The 26,279-nt window shown below is 39.0% G+C and overlaps 2 protein-coding genes across 2 annotated transcripts in view; one reads left to right on the top strand and one right to left on the bottom strand.

Moving 5' to 3' along the window:
• LOC101743883 (uncharacterized) overlaps positions 1–26,279 on the top strand; it is a 399,362-nt gene that overhangs the window by 224,916 nt on the left and 148,167 nt on the right. The window lies entirely within an intron of this gene.
• Positions 15,332–16,907, bottom strand: LOC100301506 (male reproductive organ serine protease 1). Its single transcript, NM_001160202.1, is given in 2 exon segments — positions 15,332–15,369; positions 15,635–16,907. A coding segment is annotated over 1 exon segment (909 nt). The 5' UTR covers positions 16,695–16,907; the 3' UTR covers positions 15,332–15,369; positions 15,635–15,785.

Genomic DNA, 26,279 nt, shown 5'->3' with positions numbered 1-26,279 from the left:
TTCTTTTTTTGTTATGATCATGTTCAAGATTAGTGTGGAACGAAATCCATAATTATTTAATATGAGGTGTCGACACCATCACCATGCAACAAATCTAAATTGACCCATGATTCCCACATAATAACTTCAAGCAAGACTTGACAGGTGTGCAGAATTACAAGCCAAAATATTGCAACAATATTACATCCTCAATTATCTAACGGAGCATTTGGATTTCGTTCGCTATGATAATTTTATATTTAATACACCGCAATTATCGATTTGTATATGGAACTATACATTATTTGTATGTTGTGTTAATATGGTGTTTATCAACAGTCTTTGCTAAGGACACCTTGTCTCCTTCAGACATGAGATTGAATTCTCAGTGGCAATGAGCTTTTGGACATCCCTGCACGTATGGTAATAAAACACGTGGGGCTACAAGTCATCATACCGCCATATACTCCGGTTCATTAATTCGTTTCCACAAAAGTCTTAGGAAAATGCCAGCCACAAATATAGTCAGTCTACGGTGTAATAGGTCGCCACGTTGATGACATACTTCATTCGCCTAATTTCACATTAAGTTACAGAATTTCCGTTTTATTACGGTTTAAATTGAAATTTGGGGCTTAGTTGTAGAAGGCTAGGCTTTTAGAATTTCTTTATTAATTTCGTAGATTGGTGAAAGACCCCAGGGCCCACGTGAATTAAAGTGGTTACCATAGTCCATAGACATCCCAACGTGTATACCTCACCCAGCTTACCCAGCTCGGGTCCCACCCAAGCAAGGTCCAAGTCTCAATTATATGCTTCGCTCATATGCACCCCTGCGAGCTTACAATAAGTCCAGCGGCTCTAAAAATAGGTATTGTAGTAACAAACAAAGTGTGCTTCATTCTTCTGCTATAAATTATACGGTATCATTGACTAAACACATCCTAATGGAGTCGACCATTAGCTGAATGTTCCTGTATCTAGCTCTCACTTAAGAGTCCCGCAGTCTGGGATTCAAACCACAAAGAATTCACATCCGTTTCATATTAAAAGATAGGGCTGTCGATTTAGAGTTCTTAAGTAAAAATATCCCTCGTAAAACCAGCGAAAACCACTGGTTGAGCAACGCCTTTGCCTTTTTATAAAAACTAAAGCTATGGTTTTGGACGTGTTCAGTCATAGTTTAACAATCTAATTGAAGTACTAATAAGTGATCATATAGTTACATTAATACCTAAACTATATAGAACACTCAGTAACGTGTTTACAGGTATTTTTGAAGTCCCGCACAAATGTGTTCACGACTGCTTTCTGTTAGCAATCACTAACATTGCTAATTAAAATAGCATGGGCATTGAAATGGTCTGCTGCTTGGGACTTTCAAACACAACCTAGTATATAAGTAAGATACAAGTGTGAAAGTCGTGGTTTGCCAACCCTAGCACCCATTCACCCGAGTTAGCGCTTTTTGCGGCCACGCCCCTACTTCCTTTAGCTTCGATTTATTGTTTTATTTTCTATTTCGTCCATCCTCTAACAGCTCCAACAGAACACGTTGTTTTTCAGTTTTATTTTCAAGTGTAAGTTCTGTCGCAATTGGTTTTGATGTTTTCTTAAGCTACAATAGGTAAACCCCGATTTTAAGTATTTCGACTTTGATGAGAGGTGTCTCATACAAAATCTATTTAGTTAAAATAGTTAATGGCGTTATACAGCTTGCTATTGCTATCTGCCAGCGATGCTAATAGTCAATATGAAATTTTAGAAAAATATTTATAAAGCCTACTTTTATTACTGCCACTAACTGTGTATGCTCTTTAATTTGAGCTTCATAAGCTCTCAATGCTCTTATATTTATATCTTTGGTTGACATTGGCTTGGCTCTGCCCCTGGCATTGCTGACGTCCATGGGCGACGGTACCACTCACCATCAGGGGGGCCGTATGCTCGTCTGCCTATAAAAAAAAAGTATTTTAATTGGTCTTTAATTGGCCACACTAATTTTAATAGATCAATTCATCATTGTTCAGAAGTTTTAGTCTGTGCTATATTGGCATTCACATAAGTCGTCTTGGCCTAAAGCATAAGACGTCCGGTGCATTCGTATGTAGCCGATGCATCGGTGTTCGAATCCCGCCGGCGGATATCAATTTTTCTGATGAAGTACGTACTGGGCAAATGTTCACATTGACTTCCGCGGTGAAGGAATAACATCGTGTAATAAAAATCAAACCCGCAAAATTATAATTTGCGTAATTACTGGTGGTAGAACGTCTTGTGAGTCTGCACAGGTAAGTAGTCAGGTACCACCACCTATTTCTGCCGTAAAGCAGTCATGCGTTTCGGTTTGAGGGGCGGGGCAGGCGTTGTACAGTAAAAATTGAGCCCTTACAACTCATGTCTCAAGGTGGGTGGCGGCATTTACGTTGTAGACTTCTGTGGTTCCGGTAAGCAATTAAAATCAGGTGGACCGTGAGCTCGTCCAACCATCTAAATAGTAAAAAAATAATAAGGTATGGTCTCCAGATAACACCAGATGGGCTGGAACTCGTTCACTCCTGTCTATATGCAATAAAAAGGATACTGTTCTCCCACCGGAACGCACGGCGCCCCAACACAAGTCAATATTCATGATTAAGTGCTTTGTCGTGTGTGCCGAGTACAGTAAGATTGCTCCACATGTGCAGACTGCCTTTAATTCTTAGCACACTCACCGACAATCACGGCTACATCTCTGCCAAAACCTCTGCAGAATTCTTGCCAAGTTATGATTCCGGCGGATAGGCTTCACTGATTTCTACAGCGTTGTTTAGTATTGGCTTATTATTCGGCGGGGTGCTCGCTCGCTTGTTTTGAACAAGATTTCGTTTGTGTCAAAGTTTATGTGTTCAAGTCATATTTGTTCTGTGAAAATTTGCGGGAGTGTATCTGCTACTTTAAATTTTATTTTAGAAACAAAAAGACTTGTTTTGTGGACTATATTTGCTATGATCCTGACTAATTAGTTTAACTGTTAAAAATCCAGGTTTGTTTTGAAAATATGCTGCTGCTAAAATACGCTGCGTTCATCGACAGTGCGTTTCCAGAGGTCTTTTTTGCCACGTACCATCCGGCTATGGAATGAGCTCTCCTCCACGGTGTTTCCTGAGCACTATGACATGTCCGTCTTTAAAAGAGGCTTGTGGAGAGTATTAAGCGGTAGGCAGAGGCTTGGCTCTGCCCCTGGCATTGCTGAAGTCCATGGGCGACGGTAACCACTCACCATCAGGTGGGCCGTGTGCTCGTCTGCCTACAAGGGCAATAAAAAAATATATATATATATTATATACTTCGATGTAAATATGTAAATTCAAAAGTAATTCTGTTGTTTTCATGTAAAAGTATATTTTGTCTCATAATCTTTAGAACAATCTTGAGGCTCCTGTGACCACTTAAAAACGAGTGGTCCGTGAGCTGGCATACCTATCTGCGCCACCAAAAAAACCAGCACACTTCAACTAGAATATTTTCGCCAAACACCGCACCAAAACCGAAAGATTATTTAAAATTACCATCTGACAGGGGAATTCTGAGTTCATAGTAACAGTATTAAAGACGTTTTTTCTTCGTATTTGCCGAAAAATAAGTCCTTTTGTCTAATAAAGATTGAGGCTGGACAATTTTTTATTATGTCTCGTGAATTACCGCGTCTCATCTGACGTAGGTCGAGGAGTACATTCCGGTGTTTCTGCTAACACAAACGAATTGTTTCTCATCTTTTTATGTACTAGTATGTACATACGTATGTTTAGTACGAATTATCCTTAACTATAATGGCATCAAAAATTTACTGCGAATATCATTTAAAAGCATGCTTCCCACATAACCTTAAAACCTACGAGCGTCGCCTTCCCTGAAATTAGCAAACGTTGTGATACCGAATCAATACACGTGGCCTCATAATACGCTTTTTCACCAGGCACTCGTCCTGCAGTCCGCAGGTACCAGTATTCAAATCCCGCGGGCAGGTATCAATTTTTCAAGCAAAAACGTACTTAACAAATGTTAATGATTGACTTTCACCGTGAGGGAATAATATCTATACTAATATATAAATCTACAGTGACTTGACTTTGACTTGAAACTTGGTATCCATGTAGAAAATACATGTACTTAATGGATAGGCTACTATTTACATGAGTGTTGGAATCCCTACACTAGTTGCGGGGGCGTTAATGATGAGAATTTTTGTGGGGTGAGAAATAATTATGTTAATTTTAAATGCCCACCGAAACGGACGGGTACAGCTAGTAGTGCAATAAAAGTGAAACCTGCAAAAATTTTCATTTGCGTAATTATTGGTGGTAGGACCTCTTGTGAGTCCGCACGGATAGGTACCACTAGCATGTTTATTTCTGCCGTGAAGCAGTGCGTTTCGGATTGATGAGTGTTTAATATGAGTTTGGTGGGCAGGGCCCAAAAAACATCCTGGGGCCCGCAGTCCTCTTCAAACATTTGTGTATAATTAAGACCCATATACCAATCGCGCTTCCTAATCCCGGAAACCTCATGCATGAGGTTCGATCCCTGTCGGCGGATCCCAGCGGATTGGTTCTGCCGCTAGCATTGCTGATGTCCACGAGCGACAGTAACCACTCACCATCAGGTAAGCCATAAAGTCGTCTGACTACAAGGACCATTAAATACAAGGATTGTGTGGTTTTATGAAACCACGGTATAAAAGTGAATTTTTTTTTCACATTATAGACATTTAACTCTGACAAACAACATTTACATTAAACACTGACAAAAACAAACAAAATAGCGTGGAGCACTGGCAGAAATAAGTAATAGTCTATACACTACACGGTCAGCTGCTGCGAACTATACGCGCCGCCATATTGGCCTTGGCTGCTCCGACGAGCGCCTTTCACTTTATCCCTACTCCGCGGCCGACCGTCACGCGACATGCAACACACAGACGAAAAAGTTTGAGACGATGTAATAAAAGTTTCACTTTAAAAATGATTTAACAGCTAAAAGCAATTCAACGCATGCAAAATTTGTGACATCAACCTTCCTTTTAAACGTTCTTATGTTGGATATGTTGCACAATTCTTCTGAATTCATTGAAACGTACAACATCCGAGAGCTTGGTGCGCGCTCATAGTCTTACACAAATGAGATCATATCTCAGGAACGACGGATTTTGTAGATTTGCATTATCCGTCTATCTTGTAACAAGTTTTGGTGCCCGAACTGCTACTATGGATATCAACATAAAGCTATTGAATAAAGACTTAGTGCGATAACTAACACGAAATCGTCTTAAGACGCCTACGATTAATATCGATTAGCGTTTGGGCACTCGTTCTCTCCAAGCGATGATTGAAAAAGTTTTATTTGACACTTTACAATATTCCCCACTCGGTGCTGAAAGGTATTTTTGGAACTCGATAATAACTTGGCGTCGACTCTGGTGTAGTTGCGGAATAATAATTTGACAGCTCATCAACTGCAGGATGACGGTCAGTAATGTGTGAACTGACGCTGCCAAAGGACCGGAAACAACTGACGAACGGGGCAGACTATCCTCTCTCATCTATTCAGTACTGTGATGGACATCAGATGCACTTTTTTTATTTTTATTTATTGCATACATGGATGGACGAGCTTACAGCCCACCTGGTGTTAAATGGTTACCGGAGCCCATATACATCTTCAACGTAAATGCCGCAACCCACCTTGAGAGATGAGTTCTCAGGTCTCACAAGTCCGTGCGGACTCAAGTCCTCGTTGCCATACCAAAATCATAAATACCAGAAAACGAGTGAGCAAGTCTTATAATGATGGCAACTGATCACGAAATTTTCTAAATAAATTCGAGTTTTAATAGTTAGGGTCGAGGTTTGTGCCATCCAAAGCGTACAATAGACAAGTGATTAAACCGAGTTATTTCATTAGCACTCGATCTTCAGAATTCTATTAGGGCAGCGGTTTTCACCCCAAATATTTAGGGCTTTTCGTGTTAAGAGTTGGACCTGGACAGAAGCGAAAGCAGTAATTAAAGTTTTTTTTTACATAATCTTAAATTCATTTAAATGTGAAACTTGACTAATTTTTGGGTTGTCGTAATTTGGCAGTTGAGGAACCTGTGACATGAGGTCATTAAGTCTCAATTATAAAAAAGGTGTTTATTTGCATGCAGCAGAGATGCGAATATTGCGTGTGGATATGTGGAGTAACGAGAATGGATAGAATACACAATGAATATGTTAGAGGAAGTCTGAAAGTGGCACCTGTGACAGAGAAGCTGAGAAGTGCGCGTATGGACTTGTGATGAGACGAAATTAAAATTAGGTTGTTAAGAGAATGTGGAAGGATATAGAGGAAGAGTTAGACCTAAGAAGAAATGGATGGATTGCGTGAAAGACGATATGTGTAAGAGGAGAGTGAGCGAAGAAATGGAATATGATAGATGAGTATGGAAGGAGAAAACATGTTGCGCCGACTCCAGGTGACTGGGAGAAGGGCAGGATAATGTTATGATAAAAAAGGTGTTTATTTAGCGGTAAGAGCAGACAGGTCGTTTGCAACAATGTCGTTCGACCAATTTGAAGAGGATGGAATAACAAGGAATTATGTTATAACCAGGACTTTAAATAGTTCAGTTTGATGCCAAGTGAGTTGTGTATTGTTGAGTGTTGGTTATGTAAAACTTTTTCAGTTATATGCTGTGAAAGTAATAGACCATAAAGGACCAAAACGTCGGCCATTAGGTTTTGACTCCCCTGAACTTATCTGGTTCCGTCCCAACCCGACAACCCTGATAATTTACCGTTCCGAAGATAAAATCGTGAAACTCTGAATGGATTTTTAATTGGATGGGCTTAGGGCGAGAACCCTTAATGTAATCCTGTGATTCATATTGTAACTTGGCTATAACGCTTGGATCTGCTTTGTAAGTTAATTAGCTGACAATATTAACTCAGTTACTTTTAAGCTGCCTGTATCAGTATCGATGCATCGTCGGCACTGAAACCAAAGAGGGTTCAGGCGCAAGAGTTGTCAACGTTTTTCTTTTTTCGCAAGCTACCCTCATTATGTATAATATATGAACATTATTATGCGACGAATACTTCTAAAATCTACTAAATAAAGCCTTTCAAATATCATCATCATCTCAGCCTGTCGACTGTCCACTGCTGAACATAAGCCTCTCCAATCGAGTGCGGCCGGTCCATTGCCACCTGTATCCAACGTGACCCAGCGATTATCATCAAGTCGTCGGTCCATCTGGTAGGTAGCTGCCCCACACGGCACTTGCCAGTACGGATTTAGATATACCTGGCGAAAATTGGTGACTCTAAAGAAAATGCCGTTGACTTTGTCTCAAGGTTAATAGTCTAGGAGAGCGTGTCACTCGTTGCGAAGCACTTATGCGCCTGTTGCAACTGGGCTTCAAAGTATTACGATAAAACGATGATGATGACCAAATAGACAACCCAAAACAAGCACAGCTGTAGCTGAACATTCAGAGAAGTACTTTCATTGGGGAAGAGCTTCGTTGGAAGCGAGACGTTTCGAAGAAATGAAGCAAATTAAGTTTCCTTCTTAAACATCAACTGCAGCGCGGAAAGTTAAACATGAAAATATAGCAATAACATCGTTATGGATGCGAAAGTGCAATATCGATTTGTTTGCCCGGTCTTCGTTTTTGCAAAAATAGTTTTTATAACGCAGGAAACAAAATCTCATTTACAACCTTTTTTTTTTGTTGCCTAGATGTGTGGACTAGCTGACAGACCACAGTGTTAAGTGGTTACTTGAGCCCATAGACATCTACAACGTAAATGCGCCATACACCTTGAGATATAGTTCTAAGGTCTCAGTATAGTCACAACGGCTGCCCCACCCTTCAAACCGAAACGCATTACTGCTTCACAGCAGAAATAGGCGGGGCGGTGGTACCTACCCGTGCAGGCTCACAAGAGGTCCTACTACCAGTAATTACGCAAATTATAATTTTGCGGGTTTGATTTTAATTGCACGATTATTATTCCTTCACCGTAGAAGTCAATCGTGAACATTTGTTGAGTACGTATTTCATTAGAAAAATTAGTACCCGCCTGCGGGATTCGAACACCGGTGCATCGCTCGACCGATCGAACCGACCGAATCCGAAAATTCAACATTTGGATACATATTAACTGTATATAATACAATAGCTATATTATTTCGTTTTATTGTCCTTATTTAGGCAATTTACTCTTTTTTATCCTTTATTGATGCACAAAACAAATCACAACCATAGAAATTATAAGTTTAAATATTTAATATAACAATCTGGATTGCAATTCAAAACAGGAGCACACAGAAAAATTATAACAACTGAACAAATGCGTAAATACCTTGTGTGTATATATACATGTATATATGTTACGGTAAAAGTAGATTTTGCGGCAAATGTATATATGTTCCGGTAAATGTGCACATTTGCCTCCTCGTTTGGGTAATGTGCATTCAACTAACATTTGCAATTTCAAAGAAGGGAAATGTACGTGACCATGTCGTTTTGGTAAATGTGCGCATATGAAATCGCAAGTGCTAGTAATGTGGTGCGCATGCGCAACATTCCACATTTTCTTAAAACATGAAGGCAAGAGTACACATTTGCCGGGAAATGTACATATAGGTATAAATTATATTCAGTTCACATATGCCTAACTTTTTGGCAAATGTGCACATTTACCGGTAAAAGTGTACATTTCCCAAGAGTGTACATTTACCGTAACATATGTGTGTGAGTATGTATGCATACACTCACACACATATGTAAGTTACTATCTGATTAAATTTAATCTAATGTACCATTAACTGGACAATATTAGTTATTTGAGAATATGTTTAACTAATTTAGAGGGAGAGTTTCGAGTTATTTATCTATACTAATATTATAAAGAGGAAAGATTTGTTTGTTTGTTTGTTTCGAATAGGCTCCGAAACTACTGGACCGATTTGAAAAATTCTTTTTCCATTAGAAGCCGACATTGTCCCTGATGAACATAGGCTACTTTTTTAATTATTTTTTAATTTTTTGTTTTTGTTTCATACGTGTTTTAATGTTTCCGAAGCGAAGCGAGGGCGGGTCGCTAGTATTTAATTAAAATTATACGCTATTTCATAAGAATTAGGTACGGATTTAGCGTGGATGAAATCATTGTACCTTGTAAAAAAGAAAAGAATACTCAACGTTTTTCAAACTGAAAAATATACATTCAAAGGAGTTGGATAGCTCTTTGAGCGTTTTTTAAAGTCTAGGTTTTTTTTTCATGAAAGGATTATTTGTCTTTCAGGAATAGCGATGCGTTGTGGTCATTCTAATGAATGTTTTCGGTAAATTAAGCGTTTTTAATATCTGTCTGATTTTTACCCAACTTCCCGAGAAGGATGTCAATATTTTGTGAAGTTATAATCTGTTTCAATCTGATTCAATCTGATGATTCTGAAAGAAATGTAATAATTTGATAGTAGATGATAGCAGAGTGGTCTAAATATGAGCACTGTGCCATCTTTCCACTGCTTCTAAATATTTGATTGCCGTGGTTAATGTAACCTCCCATGTGAATATAAAACAAAAAAACGGTAACCCATTTAATTTAAATAATCACCAGAATAAACACTAACTGCTTTTCTATTTCGTTTATAATTTTATTTCATTTCGGAACATTCATAAAAATTACCGAACTTTCCCAGGGTCTCTTGTTACGGCATTGCGCGACCACAAACGATAATACTTAATTGCGTCTCAAAAATGATGTTAAGCCGAAAATCTCAAGAAAAACGACGAATTAAAAGTTAAAATAAGCACTACCCGAGCTTTTGTGTAAAGTTCAGAATTGCTCTCGCAAGTAATAAGATGACTTCACAACTTAATCTTAACTTAAATAAGTTATTTTTAATGTACTCCGCCAACTGGATGATTACGAATTTTCTTTATAAAAAAATATTCTGACGTAATTTCGAAGCGTTCGTAGACATTGGCTATAATACTGTGCCTTTGAAATTTTTACTGACTATGACTACTCTCCATATAGCAATTATGTATTTACAAGTTACTTTAAATAAATAGGTCGTATATATAAAAAATTAAGTACCATTTTATTTTTAGTTTGTCAACGGATTTTCTTTTCCAAAATGACAACAACAAAATATAACAGAACCTCTCAATACATTAGATTAATCTAAATCTTAAGGAGTCAGTAATTATAGTCGAATTTCGATCACAAGACAATTCTTAGTTTATTCAACAGACTATCAATCTCTCGGTCTTTCGATCTACGACCTTGGAATAATTTGTATAAAATCACCGGAGTACTTGCTGCAACTCTGGTTCTTGCACAGAGGAGGCGTTGTTGTCAGGTACTTCAAAGAAAGTGTTATAAGCATCTTTCATTTGTTGGATATTCGCAGCATTCAAAGCGGTTTTGTAGATACTAAGAAATTTAAAACATAAGCTAAGATCCCTTGGAGGCAAGTGTAGGGCTGTAAGATTTCAAATGATAGAGATCTTTCAAAGCACGTAAAACTAACTTCTGCTCGCTAATTCAACACTTTGTTCTTTATTTTGCTTAATGCTATTACAAACAACAAGTAGTATAATCGACTAATTATATTATATATATGCCTATATATGCCCTATCTTTCTTGTACTGGGTCTAGATTGGATTCTGGGCTGGATACAGTTTTGTTTTTCCGGATATCGCGTCTATATAACATGCGATTTGATATTTGAAAGTTTAAATACCTTTGAATCTTTTATATTATTTTATATTTAATACTTTTGAACCATACTTTTTGAATCTTTTCGTTGTATATCAGGATGAATCTACTAAAGTACTAAAGAATATACTAGGCCGGCCTTAATACTGGTGGTAGGACCTGTTGTGAGTCCGCACGGGTAGGTACCACCACCCTGCCTTTTTCTGGCGTGAAGCAGTAATGCGTTTCGGTTTGAAGGGTGGGGCAGTCGATGTTCTGTAAAAACTGAGTCCTTAGAACTCATGTCTCGAGATAGGTGGCGGTTTTGACGTACGTTCTATGGACTCCGGTGACCACTTAGCACCAGGTGGGCCGTAAGATCGTCCACCCATCTAAGCAATAAAAAAAACCTCTTCATGTCACTACTACTACATCTCATCTTATCGTTGGTTTACGCTAAGTGTTCCACAAAACCAGAGATTTTTAAATGCCAAACAATTAATTTTAAATAGGCTGACTTCAACCCTAAAACAATGAAAATAACCCGAAACATAAACAGAAGGATACAGCAGGATAACTGTAAGTGGACGCGAAACCTGCCGTTATCGTTTAACTGCATACCTTATTGTATAAGCGATAGCGTTTTTATAAGACGAAGCGTTTTACTAAACTTCAGCATAACCTGATTATTTGAGAAATGAAAAAAAATAAAACACCCACCCAGCTTGTTTCCGCCACGAAGCAGTCATGCTTTCCAATTTGTATTACGGGGCATTCAGACACTAAGGTGGATATGAGGTTCGCGTTGCGGTCTATGGGCTCTGGTCACACAACAGAGTTACATGAAAGCTCTTCTACATTAGGAAAACAAGTAAGGTATCTTACAAGTAAACGCATCATTACTTTTATTTTTTTTATTGCTTTGGTGATTGGACGAGATGACAGCCGACCTGGTGCTAAGTGGTTACTGGAGCCCATAGACATCTACAACGTAAATGCTGCCACCCACCTTGAGATGTGAGCTCTAAGGTTTCAGTATATATACAACGGCTGCCCCACCCTTCAAACCGAAACGCATTACTACTTCACGGCCGAAATTAGGCAGGGTGGTGGTACCTACCCGTGGTGACTCACAAGAGGTCCTAGCACCAGTAAAAATATAAAAATAAACTATTTGCTACAGAACTCTGGATAAAATTGAAGGTTTGTAATTTTGATTAGGAAACATTGCATTATTTATTTCTTATTTATTACACTTCACGTAAAATTTATATTGGCGGACTTAATGCCCAAGGCATTCTCTACCACACGACCAAAGGTGGTAAAGAGTAAATAGTGGTAGGTGCAATGAAATTTATATTATGCTACAAATACATACACATATATAATATACATACATACATACAGGCATACACACATCCATATATTTACCTGCGAGCTTCAAAGTTCTGACCTAACACAACACTCTGCCGCTCGATCACTAAGACCTTGGAATCCTTGAAGATTCGCATCTGTCCTCCCCCATGTGACATTTACATATTTCTTATTTCCCCGCCCGCCCCCCGAGGGCGAGACGTGAAACCTTTTTCATGATTTTTTTTTTCTTTGTTTCAGGTAAAATACTTTTTTACGTTCCCGCGTTTATGAAGTCGTCGGGTATGTGATTTTATTCGCTGAGTTTTGTTTTTATTGCTAATGATGCGGGCTTCTCGCGGAGACTTCGTTACCAGAAGACGACCGTTCGAGTTTCGGACTTTAAGCTTTGCACGTCGGACTACAAAAGAAGCGCCCTAACATACGAATAGTATTATGGTTTTTGGAACGAAGTTCCCTAAGGGACAACGCGGAGGGGTACTCTAACCGGAAAAAAACGTCCGTAACGTAAGATTTTTATTAGTAATGCACACAGTGTACGACTTAACTTTGTAATAACGTACAAAAAAGTACATATTTTTTTATCATTCATTGACCTCGATCTTAGAGCGTTCGTTTGCGCAAAACACTAACTCTTATGCAAACAACCGTTAATGAAGTGTACCACAATAAGTTCGCACGTTACCGAATGACCGTGGGTTGTTGCAAAACCTCCAGTTAAATTTTCTTTATATCTCGAATATAACTTAAAATTAATATTTTTATAATAAGAAACTTCGTTCCTATCCGGCGTCCCACGACACCACACATCTTTTTTTAAATACTCCGAAAAAGAATTTTCGAAATCGTGGGACAGTCCGTTGGAGCTTCAATGAAGCCACTACCTTGAGATATAAGGACAGAAGTCTCAATTATGATTCATAATAAGTGCCTCAGGATGGCTTAGTTCTCGCGAAGACATCGTTGTCAGAAGACGACCTATCAAGCTCTGACTTCAAACCTTTGCACATCGGATTACGGAAGTATGGAGACTGAGGAAACGCATCAACATACGAACAGTATTTTATGGGTTTTTTTTCTAAGCACTCCAAAAAAGTATATTCGGAAGCATGGGACAGTCCGTTGGAGCATACAATAAAGCCACTACCCACCTTGAGATGTAGGGCTGAAGTCTCAATTATGATACGTAATAAGTGTCTCACCATTTCAACAGAAACTTAGGATTGCTTAGAGGCCGAAATAGGCAGGTCGGTGGCGGTGTTACAGTTAATAAGATCGCGATATGCTGGCATAATACTTTGGAAGACCATTCTCCTGTGAACCCTTTAGTCGTTTTTTACGGGAAGAGAAGTAGTGATGATATTCTGGCCAATAAAATTAAGATATAAATCTGTTTTGGTCTTACAATTATATAGACTTCGGTTGTCTGATAAGTAGACGCCTGACGCCGATCCAATCTTCAGTCAAGTAAGAATTTATATACATTACAAATATTTTATACGTATTACGAAGGATAAGGAATTTTTATATTATTTTTCAGGACAGAACAACCCTAAATATTTTATTATTAAGCGGTGACTGCTCACGAGCACTACACTGGTACATTGGTTTATTGGTAGGCAGCGGCTTGGCTCTGCCCCTGGCATTGCTGAGGTCTATGGGCGACGGTAACCACTCACCATCTGGTGGGCCGTAAGTGGTACCTGCTCTGCTCTGGTAAATTGGAAAAACAAAACAAAATGTTCACGATTGACTTCCACGGTGAAGGAATAACATCGTGTAATAAAAATGAAACCCGCAAAATTATAATTTGCGTAATTACTGGTGGTAGGACCTCTTGTGAGTCCGCACGGGTGGGTACCACCAGCCTGCCTATTTCTGCCGTGAAGCAGTAATGCGTTTCGGTTTGAAGGGTGGGGCAGCCGTTGTAACTATACTGAGACCTTAGAACTTATATCTCAAGGTGGGTGGCGCATTTACGTTGTAGATGTCTATGGGCTCCAGTAACCACTTAACACCAGGTGGGCTGTGAGCTCGTCCATCCATCTAAGCAATAAAAAAAAAATCTCATTCGATTCACCGAAATATTGAAGCCACGTATATTAAATTATTATTACTAAGTACTAAAGTAAATCCCTATATTCGTGATGCAATATAGAAAGTAAATTATAAAAAAGATAAATACATATTTGATACGTCCTCCGTTTTTTCTTAGAACAAGCATCGTAGATCGAAATACAAATTTAAATACGGATTTGTCGTCTTAGATTACAAACAACCCATTTCCAAACTCGCACAAACTTCCCCAGATGTTCCTTGGTACGTCACAGAAATGCACCCCCCCCCAGGATAATCGCTTCGTCCTGATTTCACACTGTGCGTGATCTGGAAATGGCTTTGTTTGATTGTTTGTTATCTTTGCTTGTGTACGCTGTGTATATGATTGCATTTGAATAGTTGTTTTTTTATAGCTTAAATAGGTGGACAAGCTTACGGCCCACTTGGTATTAAGTGGTTACCGGAGCCCATAGACATCTATAACGTAAATGCTACACACCTCGAGACATGAGTTGTAAGGTCTCAATTTTAACAGTACAACCGGCTTCCCCGCCCTTCAAACCGAAACGCATTACTGCTTCACTGCAGCACGAATATCGCAAGACGTCCTAACACCAGTAAAACAAAGTTTTTGACATTCATATATAGATAAAAATAATTTGAACAAACCAAACAGTTGATAATCAACCAATGTTACAATTAACGAGATTCTTATGTTTTATTAGAATTATTATACTATTAACAATCTTTATACTTATAAATAGTTACAAATTGGGCTTGAAATGGATTAGGATCCGGATATAAAACCGCTCTTTAATAACGATATTAACATCTGTAAGTATATGTACATATTGCCTGATTGCACACAATCATATAGTGCTTCATTCCAAAGTGATTCCAGGCCTCTATATTGATAATACCCGCAAGGCAAAACTTCCATCTACCTGAGGGGCTACAGAAGCTTTCTAAACACCTCACGTCTAAGGATTCTGCCAGTTCCACACGGAGCCGTGAATTCATTGATCCTTTATTTACAAAACCAAAGCTGTATACGGATGGACTAAATGCCGTTTCATTCATTCCCATCAGAGGGTGGGTGGTGCCGAGAGAATGAGAGATGGATGGAACAACATAACTTAATGGGGGTAATTATAAAATTATATTTAAACAAATTTAGAAATACTATATCTATGTATATACATAAATATATTTATAAATATTTTTATCACTGGTGGTAGGACCTCTTGTGAGTCCGCACGGGTAGGTACCACCACCCCGCCTATTTCCGCCGTGAAGCAGTAATGCGTTTCGGTTCGAAGGGTGGGGTAGCCGTTGTAACTATACTGAGAACTTAGAACTTATATCTCGAGGTGGGTGGCGCATTTACGTTGTGGATGTCTATGGGCTCCAGTAACCACTTAACACCAGGAGGGCTGTGAGCTCGTCCATCCATATAAGCAATAAAAAAAAAAAAAAAAAAAATTGTAATATTTTTAACATTAAGAAAATATTCATTTTAAACACTCTTTTCAAACACATAATAATATGTAATTAACACTAAAGCTATCGATAAACGTAGCGGCGTTACTTCACACTACAGATCGATTCGTTACAACGCACGCTCTACATTGACTTCACGGCCAAACGACGCCTTCAATCCATTCGACGTATTCAGATACTTTAGTATAAATTCCCGGAGACAGTTTTCTTCCGCAATCCCGTCCGAAAGACGTCACTCCTACGACCGTGTGCAGAGGGAACGTGTGAATACAGTCCACTCCGTCTTCCATTACTTGGAGAGGGCCGCCCGAATCACCCTGGCACGTATCTTTACCGCCGTGCTCAAAATCACCAGCGCATAATTGAGTTTCGATTATCCCACGAGCCAAAATCTTCCTCTTGATCAAGTATTTCATCGATTGGTTACAGAAACTCCGGTTGACTATACTTACATCCACACTCATGAGAGTCTCGCTGCCTTTCATCGCACCAGAATAAGTGACGCCAAATCCTGTTGCAGTCAAACTTTTATAATTCTCCTTATCATCAGATGGGAGGCATGCTATTCTAATATCTCTTGTTAATAGGAAGGGAGGATTAGCCTTCATTAGCGCTATATCATTATATTTCGAAGGCGGTTCGTATTGTGGATGGGAGATAACCTTAAGTACGGTTCGTTCTTGGGCGAGTTCATCCACTTCATCAAATTCGAAGGTCGCTGTACCAACTCTTAATACACTGGCGGGTCCTTCATGCGGGTCCTCAGCACAGTGAGCTGCTGTTAGAACCCAAGTGTTGCTGATCAAAGTTCCACCACATTTCCAGACTGGTGCGTCTTGAATTTCCTTTCTAAACCCAATGAGGACCATGTGTGGGTATAAGAGAATGTCAATTGGAATTCTCACTCTAGCTGAGGGGTATAGAATGTTGTGGCACTCCAACATGGTTTGACCGTATTGTTGACATGCCTGGAATGCCTTTTCTCCAACGAGGTCCACAAAGTTCACGGCCAAATAGACTAAGAATAACCTCAATATTACCATGGTTTGGTTCTCTAGAAATTGTAAGCGCTTAATTTTCTTCTGTACACTTCTTTATTTTGCATTGATATCTTCCCGTAATAGTACTCCCACAATTTCGTGGAACCTTATTTTAAATGTGTCTATATTACGACTTCATAAACTTTGTAATATAATATTGACGGAGCTCTAATATTTACTGCACGTTTATTCTGTATATCTCTCTACCGACACTGTTTACTTTTGATTAGTAAATCATGTTTTAATATAGTTTCTTACGATTTTATGACCGTTTCGAATTGTAGAGTCAATCATTTGAGCCATTTAAATAGAGTTAACGCTACAACTTGGAATTTGAATTAGATTACGGTAAGCTATATAAATATAATTTAAAATGAATAACACATGAACCGTTTTTTTTTGCACTAATATCTGAGAGATAGACCACGACCAACCTGGTAACAAAGAAAATATTTATTAACTCTGTGACAGAATGTGGTTACTGATCCTTGTAGACTCTAGCACAAGGACTAGAAATTTGAATTAGAAGGAGATATATTGTTTGGGCTCCAGTGACCGCTTTTTTATTGCACGATATTGTTGAACAAGTTCAAAGTCCACTTCGTATTAAAAAGTTAATGGCACTGGACATCACACACAGACACACACAACATATAAGCACCGTCTAGAATACCGCCTCTCGTCACAAGATATGGAAAAGGTGGAAGTCCCAGTTTTATTATATAACGGCTATGCCACTCTTAAAACCGGAACGTATCATGGATTTGTGACAGTAAACAAGGTATAACAAGATTTTTGCTGTAGTTGATGCTTCTACAAGATTTTATTTAAATAATTTTGTGCATGATTTTACCAAAAAGGAACTGTAATCCTCTCGAATGCTTTCTTACAACATGTGTAAAATCATGAAATCGAAGGGACCTATGTCTATATGAGCATTATTATTGAGTATATCTGAGTTTTTTTTGTGCGATCTTCAAACGTTAGGGACTGTACGTGACTCGATCTGGTACCAGGATCATCCCCGTCCTGTATTACCTATTTACTCTTATTGGTCTTGTAGACCGACGACCATATGGTTCACCTAATGATAATGCAGTTTCCGGCGGTTATGGACGTCAGTAATGCTTCGACCAAATAGCTCTTTTTACTGGTGGTAGGACATATTGTGAATCCGCGCGGGTAGGTACCACCACTCTGCCTATTTCTGCCGTGAAGCAGCAATGCGTTTGGGTTTCAAGGGTGGGACAGCTGTTGTAACTATACTTGAGGCCTTTTAGAACTGATGTCTCAAGGTGGGTGGCGCATTTACGCCATAGATGTTTATGGGCTCCAGTAACCATTTAGCAATAAGCAATAAAAAAAAAAAGTTGCTTACTGCATATTACTTTTAATGCATTTCAGACATTTACCGATAGTCACAGCGAAGTGTGGAATTTACTGGTTTATTAAATTAAGTTTACGATCGTTCTGCTAAACAGTTCTTGTTGCGCAATATTTCAAATTCTCTTAAAACATTGGAGGGCTCTGCAGCTCCTCGAACTTTCTAGACTACCTTATTAGATTCAAGAAAACGTTGAAGGGCCGTTGACTCGAGTCTATTTCAAGTGGCATAGTTGCAGCCGAGGTACTCGTGTCTTGTCTTGTTCAATAACGGCTTTAGGTCTGTTTGATTCATATTTTTTGGTTACAATATATCGAAGTAGATCTTACTTACATTTATGTGCATATTGGTAAAGTTGATATTCCACTCGAGCCTATAGTTGGGAATTAGAATTGCATTAGAATTATAGTGGAATTCCAGATTGTGGTAATACCGCGCTACCAACCTGAGTTAGAGAGAGTAAAACAAGAATGAGAAGAAAATAGTACCACTACAGGCGGCTAATGAAGAAGTATTAGCAATAAGTAGGGGATCATGTGATCGTTCCTACTAATTAATCATCATATAGGACTACTTGACTATGTTTTTTTTTTTTATTGCCTTTGTAGGCAGACGAGCATACGGCTCACCTGATGGTGAGTGGTTACCGTCGCCCATGGACTTCAGCAATGCCAGGGGCAGAGCCAAGCCGCTGCCTACCGAAAAATCTTCCGAGGTATATATTGGCTGATGTCTCGCAGCATCACCGAGGACACGAGCATGAGCTGGAATAGCACAACTATCATGTAATATGCACGATTAATTATCCGAAGCTAGCATATTCTATTATTAAAAAAAAATATTGACATTGTAGGCAAGACATCTGCCATACCAGTCAAGTCATAGCGTAGCGTTGACTACTCTCCGCAAACCTCGATTGAAGAAACATATGTCACAGCCTTCAGACAAAAGATTTCTGAAAACGTACTGTGAATGAAGGTCTTGATGACATAAATAAATTTAAAACACGAGGCTTTGCTTGTGTTTACGCTTTGACCGTCGTGAGCCAAAAAACAAATTAGACTAATATTCCCTTACACATTCATGACGGTTAAGAATTAATCACGGTACTAATAATATTTGTTATATTTTCTGTGACCTAGATAAAAGACTGAATGATAGATAATGCGCTAGAATATTAATAGAAAAAGGGATGGCGTCTAGATAACATTAGGTAGCGTACATATAGCCGAACACGCAAGCTTAGTCTGCGCGGTTTGATTAGATCGATCATGCTATTCATGCTACCTCAAATAGATTCAGAAGCGTCTCAGCTTAACAAGCAAGACGTTACTTATATTTTCTTATTAATTTTTAGTGCTTAGATGGGTGGACGAGCTCACAGCTCACCTGGTGTTAAGTGGTTACTGGATCCCATAGACATCTACAACGTAAATGCGCCACTCACCTTGAGATATAAGTTCTAAGGTATATACCTAGTCAGGTCATAAATTCTGTCACATGTTTAATGTAAAATAATTGAAACAAGTTTATTCATTATGTAACCATTCATATACCAAAATGAACTTAACAAAACATAGATTCTTATGACACTAAAGTTTATTCAAAATGACCTCCGTGATTTTGAATACAGGCCTTCAATCTGCGCGGCCAGTCGTCTATCGCAGCACGAACGAGGTCCATGTCAATATCGGTGGCTGCCTTAATCAAGGATGTCTTGAGTGACTCCAAATTGGGATGAGGCTTTGAGCACGCCTTTTCCTTCAAGTGTTGCCATATCTTGTAATCTGTAACGGATTCAAATCTGGACTGGAGGAGGGCCAGTCTTCGTGCCGGATGAAGTCGATTTTACGCGCCGCCAGCCAGTCTTGTGTGCTCTTCGCTCTATGAGCTGGCGCCGAATCTTCTTGGAATACCCAGCGCCTGTTATTGAACATGGTATGAGAAACAGGTTCCACAAGGTTCGTCAGGACTGTATTTTGATACACAACTGCATTCGTTTTTACACCTTTCTCACAAAAATGTACCTCTGTTAAGCCCCAATAAGAAACTCCCAACCATACCATGAGCGAGGATGGAAAATGACCTCGTTGGACACGCGGAATACGGTTGCTCGCTTCTTCACTACTGTGTGCGTACACCTTATCATGTTGTTTGTTGTAGCTCTCTTCTACGGTAAAAATTTTTTCATCCGAAAAAAGAATTTCCCGATATTTTTTTCCCGCGTACCGCTTCAACAAAGCGCGGCATCTCTTCAGTCTCAGGTCCATTAAACGAGCATTCAAACGATGTCCTGTTTTTCTTCGATATGCCCGAAGCCCTAAGTCTTCATTTAACACCCTTTTCACCGTGGTTCTGCTTAGCCCAATCTGAAGGGCCAACAGTTTCTGCTTACGTTTGGGATTTCTTTGAATTAGCGCCTTCACAGCTTTTATCACTGCTGGAGTCCTAACAGACCGAGGGCGACCACTTCTTGACCTGTCATCTACACTAGAGTCTTCATTGTATCGTTTGATGGTACGATAAACGAATCTTTTGGTTATATTCAAATTTTTCAGTATGTAAAAAATTTGAATTGGCGCGTAACCGCAACGATGCAACGCAATAACTGCAACACGGTCTTCTTTAAGCGTCCACTCCATATTTAAAAATGAGTAAAATTCTAAAAGTATACATATTTATTTTCATGAACAATTCGAAATTCGAATTCAATAAGTTTTTTGTGGCCGGCATTCTAAAAGAAAAGTTTTTACTGTGTGACAATACTTATGACCTGACTAGTTATATCTCTCAGTATAGTTACAACAGCTGCTCCACCCTTCATACCGAAACGCATTACTGCTTCAGGGCAGATATAGGCAGGGTGGTGGTACCTACCCGTGCGGACTCACAAGAGGTCCTACCACCATTAGTCCTATGACTGTATTTTGTTATGATATGGGAGCAGATATTCATTCTTTTAAAGATCAACGTACAGAAATGAACGTAGGGAATAGTTATTAAAAACCGCTCCGCCTACTTTCACAATCTTGACTGTTTTAGTGATGTTGAAGTCTTCGAGGCCGCTGTCGTTAAGAACTGGAGAGAGAAAGCCAATTAAAGATCCAATTAGAGAAGTGCTTGGCCAGTCTGGTGTTAGGGCTTTTGCTGGAGGTAGAGAGACATGTGAGCTCGCACGGTTATGTACCATCACCCCGCCTATTTAAGCCGTGAAGCAGCTTCTCGACTTGAAGGATGAGGCATCTATTGTTCTAACTCATGTCTCAAGGTGGACTATGAGTCCGTTCACTCATCCAAGCATTAAAAAAAGGCTACGTACCACCCAGTGTAGAGATTTGAACGGCGATGGTGAAGTTTATTAAGGTTGCATTATTCCTATGAAATTGAGACTTCCACGGATAACTCATGGAGGCTGGTGGCATTGACTTTGTTACGTCACCGTCGCGTTAAATGGAAATGCTGAAGCCAGCACTGTCACTGACACAACCAATGCCTCCCTAGGGCCACTCTTGATGCAATATTCCAACAAGAGTTGTTGATGAACGCGTTGGTGACCGGTACCAGGACTAAATTTTTTGGTGATAATGCTGTTGATAGGGAAATAAACGGGCTCACCTCAAACTTCCTCCAGCTCTTAAGCCTCTTTGGTTTCGAAATTCAATTCTTATAAATCTCCCGTGAAATGAATTAAAGATCTAAACTAAAAGAAAATCTCTTTAATCCCCATACAAAAGGAGGGTTAATAGACATTTTCCACGAGTTCCTCGGTGTCTTCTACGATATTAGAGGCGCGGCCATTGGTGTTAAAGAATTCCCGAGAATAGACCGGAATAAGCCGCTTTCTCACTAAAACTGATGAACTAAAATGAATTACACTTACTTGCCAGTAATCGCAGTATCGCCCTTTTAGAATATAATGTGGATATGTAAAATTATTTTCTGTGATAATTCTGGCTATATGTATTTATAAAATTTCACCCAAAGGCGCTCAGTCAAGTTTTCACTATGTAGTAACAAATATCAAAGCGTACAAATTTTTACATTTAAAATACTAGTATGGATAATAAATATGATATACATCATATAATTATCATATATATATTTTGAATTTAGGAGTAGCCCACGGTTTTATATTATTACTAGCGACCCGCCCTCGCTTCGCTTCGGAAACATTAAAACACACATGAAACCAAAAAAAAAAAAAAAATTAAAAAAAGTAGCCTATGTTCATCAGGGACAATGTCGGCTTCTAATGGAAAAATAATTTTTCAAATCGGTCCAGTAGTTTCGGAGCCTATTCGAAACAAACAAACAAACAAACAAATCTTTCCTCTTTATAATATTATTAGTATTAGTATCAGTATAGATATTATAGTAATCGATTACTTTATTCTATCGTAAATCGTTTTCGCAAGGCATGCGATGTAAAGAATATTTTAGGTGATTTTCTTACACCTTGGGTTATACTATTGGAGTTTTAGTAAAGATCCCTAACTTTTTTCAAAAAATATTATAGCCTATGTCACTCGGAAATACTGTGGCTTCTAAACAGTGAAAGAATTTTTCAAATCGGTTCAGTAGTTTGGAAGCCTATTCGAAACAAACAAACAAACAAATCTTTCCTCTTTATTATATTAGTATAGATAGTATATAAAAAAACACAATCACAATGAGCGGAAGAGTAAAAACACGGTGTATGCTGCGATTATTATTAAAAAGACCAAAACAGTTTAATTGTATTCGTGAAAACGCACCTTACAGTTGGGAAGTGCAGTGATTGCGTCCACTTCCCCGTCACGACATGTACGTGAAGCTAACTGTATATTGGATGTGGTATTTATTATGTTTTCTAGAATAATATACACACATACACACATTTCCTTGCTAAAGGATACGAATATCTAATAAATTCAAACACTTATTCATTGTGAGTTCTGCCGCCCACTTAAAGACACGTATGAAGGAAAAAGATGAATAATACTATAAAATAGACGGTAAACACGGATCGTTTGGAACCTTTGGGTCTGCAGAGGGACTTCGGTTCCCTCTGTATTTTGTATCGTATGTTCCATGGAGAGTGCTCTGAGGAATTGTTTGAGATGATCCCCTCATCTCCTTTTTATCATCGCACCTCCCGCCATCGGTGCAGAGTTCATCCATATTATCTGGAACCGCTGCATTCATCGACAGTGCGTTTCCAGAGGTCTTTCTTGCCACGTACCATCCGGCTATGGAATGAGCTCCCCTCCACGGTGTTTCCCGAGCGCTATGACATGTCCTTCTTCAAACGAGGCTTGTGGAGAGTATTAAGCGGTAGGCAGCGGCTTGGCTCTGCTCCTGGCATTGCTGAAGTCCATGGGCGACGGTAACCACTCACCATTAGGTGGGCCGTATGCTTGTCTGCCTACAAGGGAAAAAAAAAAACATTTTTATTTAATACACACACATACAAAGCTTGTAACTTTAGGGATCATTTAATGTTAAGTCGCCTACCACCCACTACTTATCACATCTCGTTTGAAAGAGCTCAAAGAAAAATAATCCTTATAATTGTTAGAAATGATTAATTACAAAATTATCCTGTACAATATTCTCACTACAGCACGTTATTACCATATCAGTATTAATAACTAATATAAATAACATATATTATATGATTCAAAATAATCTCCTAATACATACCAGATGTAAGGCCGTTTTCACACTACGCTATAATATAATAGCATATAGTATATAGCTCATAGCACAACAATATCGCGCACCATACATTGTTAAGGACACGTTGACACTGTACTGTACTACATATTATTGGCTACTTATATGCTGCTACACTATATGGCACTATAATATAGCGTAGTCTGAAAGCAGCTTAAGTCACAACGCACAGACCTCACGGGACCGACGCTCGCCAGAAATAATTACTATAATAGAAATATTAATGACGAATTAATTAAAGCAATTTTGTATTAATTTGGACGGTCCCAGGTTCATTAAGAATTGAATCCAATTATCCAGGAATAATATATCGAATATATTGTTTGTGTTTGACGGTACATGAATATTAGTGTGGAAATGTTAATTTGAATTCAGTAATGAAGTTTCAATAATAATAATTTAATAACTAAAATATGTTATTAAAAGGAGTCCCTTTAGGCAAGGTTCTGTTTGGGGAGGCTTAAACGACAAAGGGAAGATCTTTCACCGAGCGGGTGATATTGCTCGGTAGACCGACGGTTCGAATGTTGTTGTTCGGAACTTGTATATATGCAAGCTTATCTTGAAAATGTCGTAAGCGAGATTCAGGCATCTGTCAATTATCTTGCGTTGTATGATGGCTACCCGCCACATTCTGAAGATACTGGCAGCGTTGCCCCTTTGAATAGCTAGACTAATTCTTTGTCCAAGGGAGCTAGCTGCCAGCTCCTCAGTCTCCTGTGATGTAAATTTTTTATAATTGTCCTATTGGCAGACGAGCATACGGCCCACCTGATGGTGAGTGGTTACCGTCGCCCATGGACTTCAGCAATGCCAGGGGCAGAGCCAAGCCGCTGCCTACCGCTTAATACTCTCCACAAGCCTCGTTTGAAGAAGGACATGTCATAACGCTCGGGAAACACTGTGGAGGGGAGCTCATTCCATAGCCGGATGGTACGTGGCAAAAAAGACCTCTGGAAACGCATCGAAAACGAAAAAACGCAAACGAACTAATATTTTTGCTAATTCCTTAAAAAGCCTTATAGCGCTAGGACCTCACGGACGAAGGGTCTCGACACCGAATGAGACAAAAACATATTCGGAGCCCAGAGCCCTGTATTTGCATGCTTTGGCTTTTTCAGCCGCTTCACAAGCCGCACCGGCTCTACTGTTGGTTCCATGTAGATGGGAAGGGGCCTAAGTTTCAATTAGATCTAAGTTCTTCTTCTACATACCCCCTTTATACCCTGGTTCAATCTGTTTATGACAGTTTTTGGCTGACAAACTTTAAGTTTATTATATTTAGACTTCTTCGTTTTAAGAAAATTCATTACCTACCACTCGAAACAACACGAAATTCAATTTTGTAAAGTGAACGTTATTGTTAATTTCCTACAATTGAAATTAAATTGTGAAAGGCGAAGTCGATTTTGTATTGTTCATAAACTTGTAATTAGCTTGATATAGCTCAATAGAGTCCCTTGCTAATAACTTCTTAATAAAGGCTTTGGAAACGTTTAACTATAGTATTGTTTTCTAGCACAGACGGGAAGACAACTTGGTGCCAAGCAACACAGAAGCCCATAGGCATCGTTCGGTTAATGCAATCCATTTAAAATCTCTGTTGCTCTAAGACACCTTGAATTTCAAATTGCATGACAGACGTGAGTATCTGTCACATCACTATACACAATATTGATCACAAATAATAAAGCTGTATCTTGCATAATGTTATTAAATGATCATGTAATTGCGTTTTTACTACCCCCAATGCAGAAAGTGGTGATTTGGATACAAAAAAAGTACTTGTGAACCGCTTGGTGGTGTAACAATGATTTCGCGACCTCATCTCAGCCTCACTAACTCGTTATAGCATCTGTTACGTCGTCGCCAGCAACGGTATTACGGTTTTTTTTTTCATTGCCTAGATGTGTAGACGAGCTCACAGCCCCCCTGGTGTTAAGTGGTTACTGGAGCCCATAGACATCTACAACGTAAATGCGCCACACATCTTGAGATATAAGTTCTAAGGTCTCAGTATAGTGACAACGGCTGCCCCACCCTTCAAACCGAAACGCATTATTGCTTCACGGCAGAAATAGGCGGGACGGTGGTACCTACCCGTGCGGACTCACAAGAGGTCCTACCACCAGTAAATGTGAAATTTTGTGAATATTTTGCTGAGGAGACTTCATGAAAAGTCTTTAGCCTTATGTTGATCCTCCTCCTTGTCCTTAGTACTGAGGGTAGTGACATCCTTTAATAACTTTTTCCTGGATTATCCTGCGCCAGTCTCTTCTCTCGTGGGCTGCGTGGATGACATTATGGTGATAGGGTACATTAAAGGCCATTGAAAATTTGTTCATATTTACTAAATGTATCTTCATTTGGAATTGATAGATCGAAAAAGTAAGTTTATAAATAAACATATTATTCGGTTTACTTTCAGTAAATGAGTACGGTTTTCTATGGAAACGACTTACAACCGAATAATCTTCGGGACTTCACGG

This window comes from Bombyx mori, chromosome 27 (genome assembly GCF_030269925.1).
Source record: "Bombyx mori chromosome 27, ASM3026992v2".
Taxonomy (NCBI): domain Eukaryota; kingdom Metazoa; phylum Arthropoda; class Insecta; order Lepidoptera; family Bombycidae; genus Bombyx; species Bombyx mori.
The sequence above is the reverse complement of the archived record's forward strand: the minus strand, read 5'-3'. Positions and strand labels throughout refer to the sequence as shown.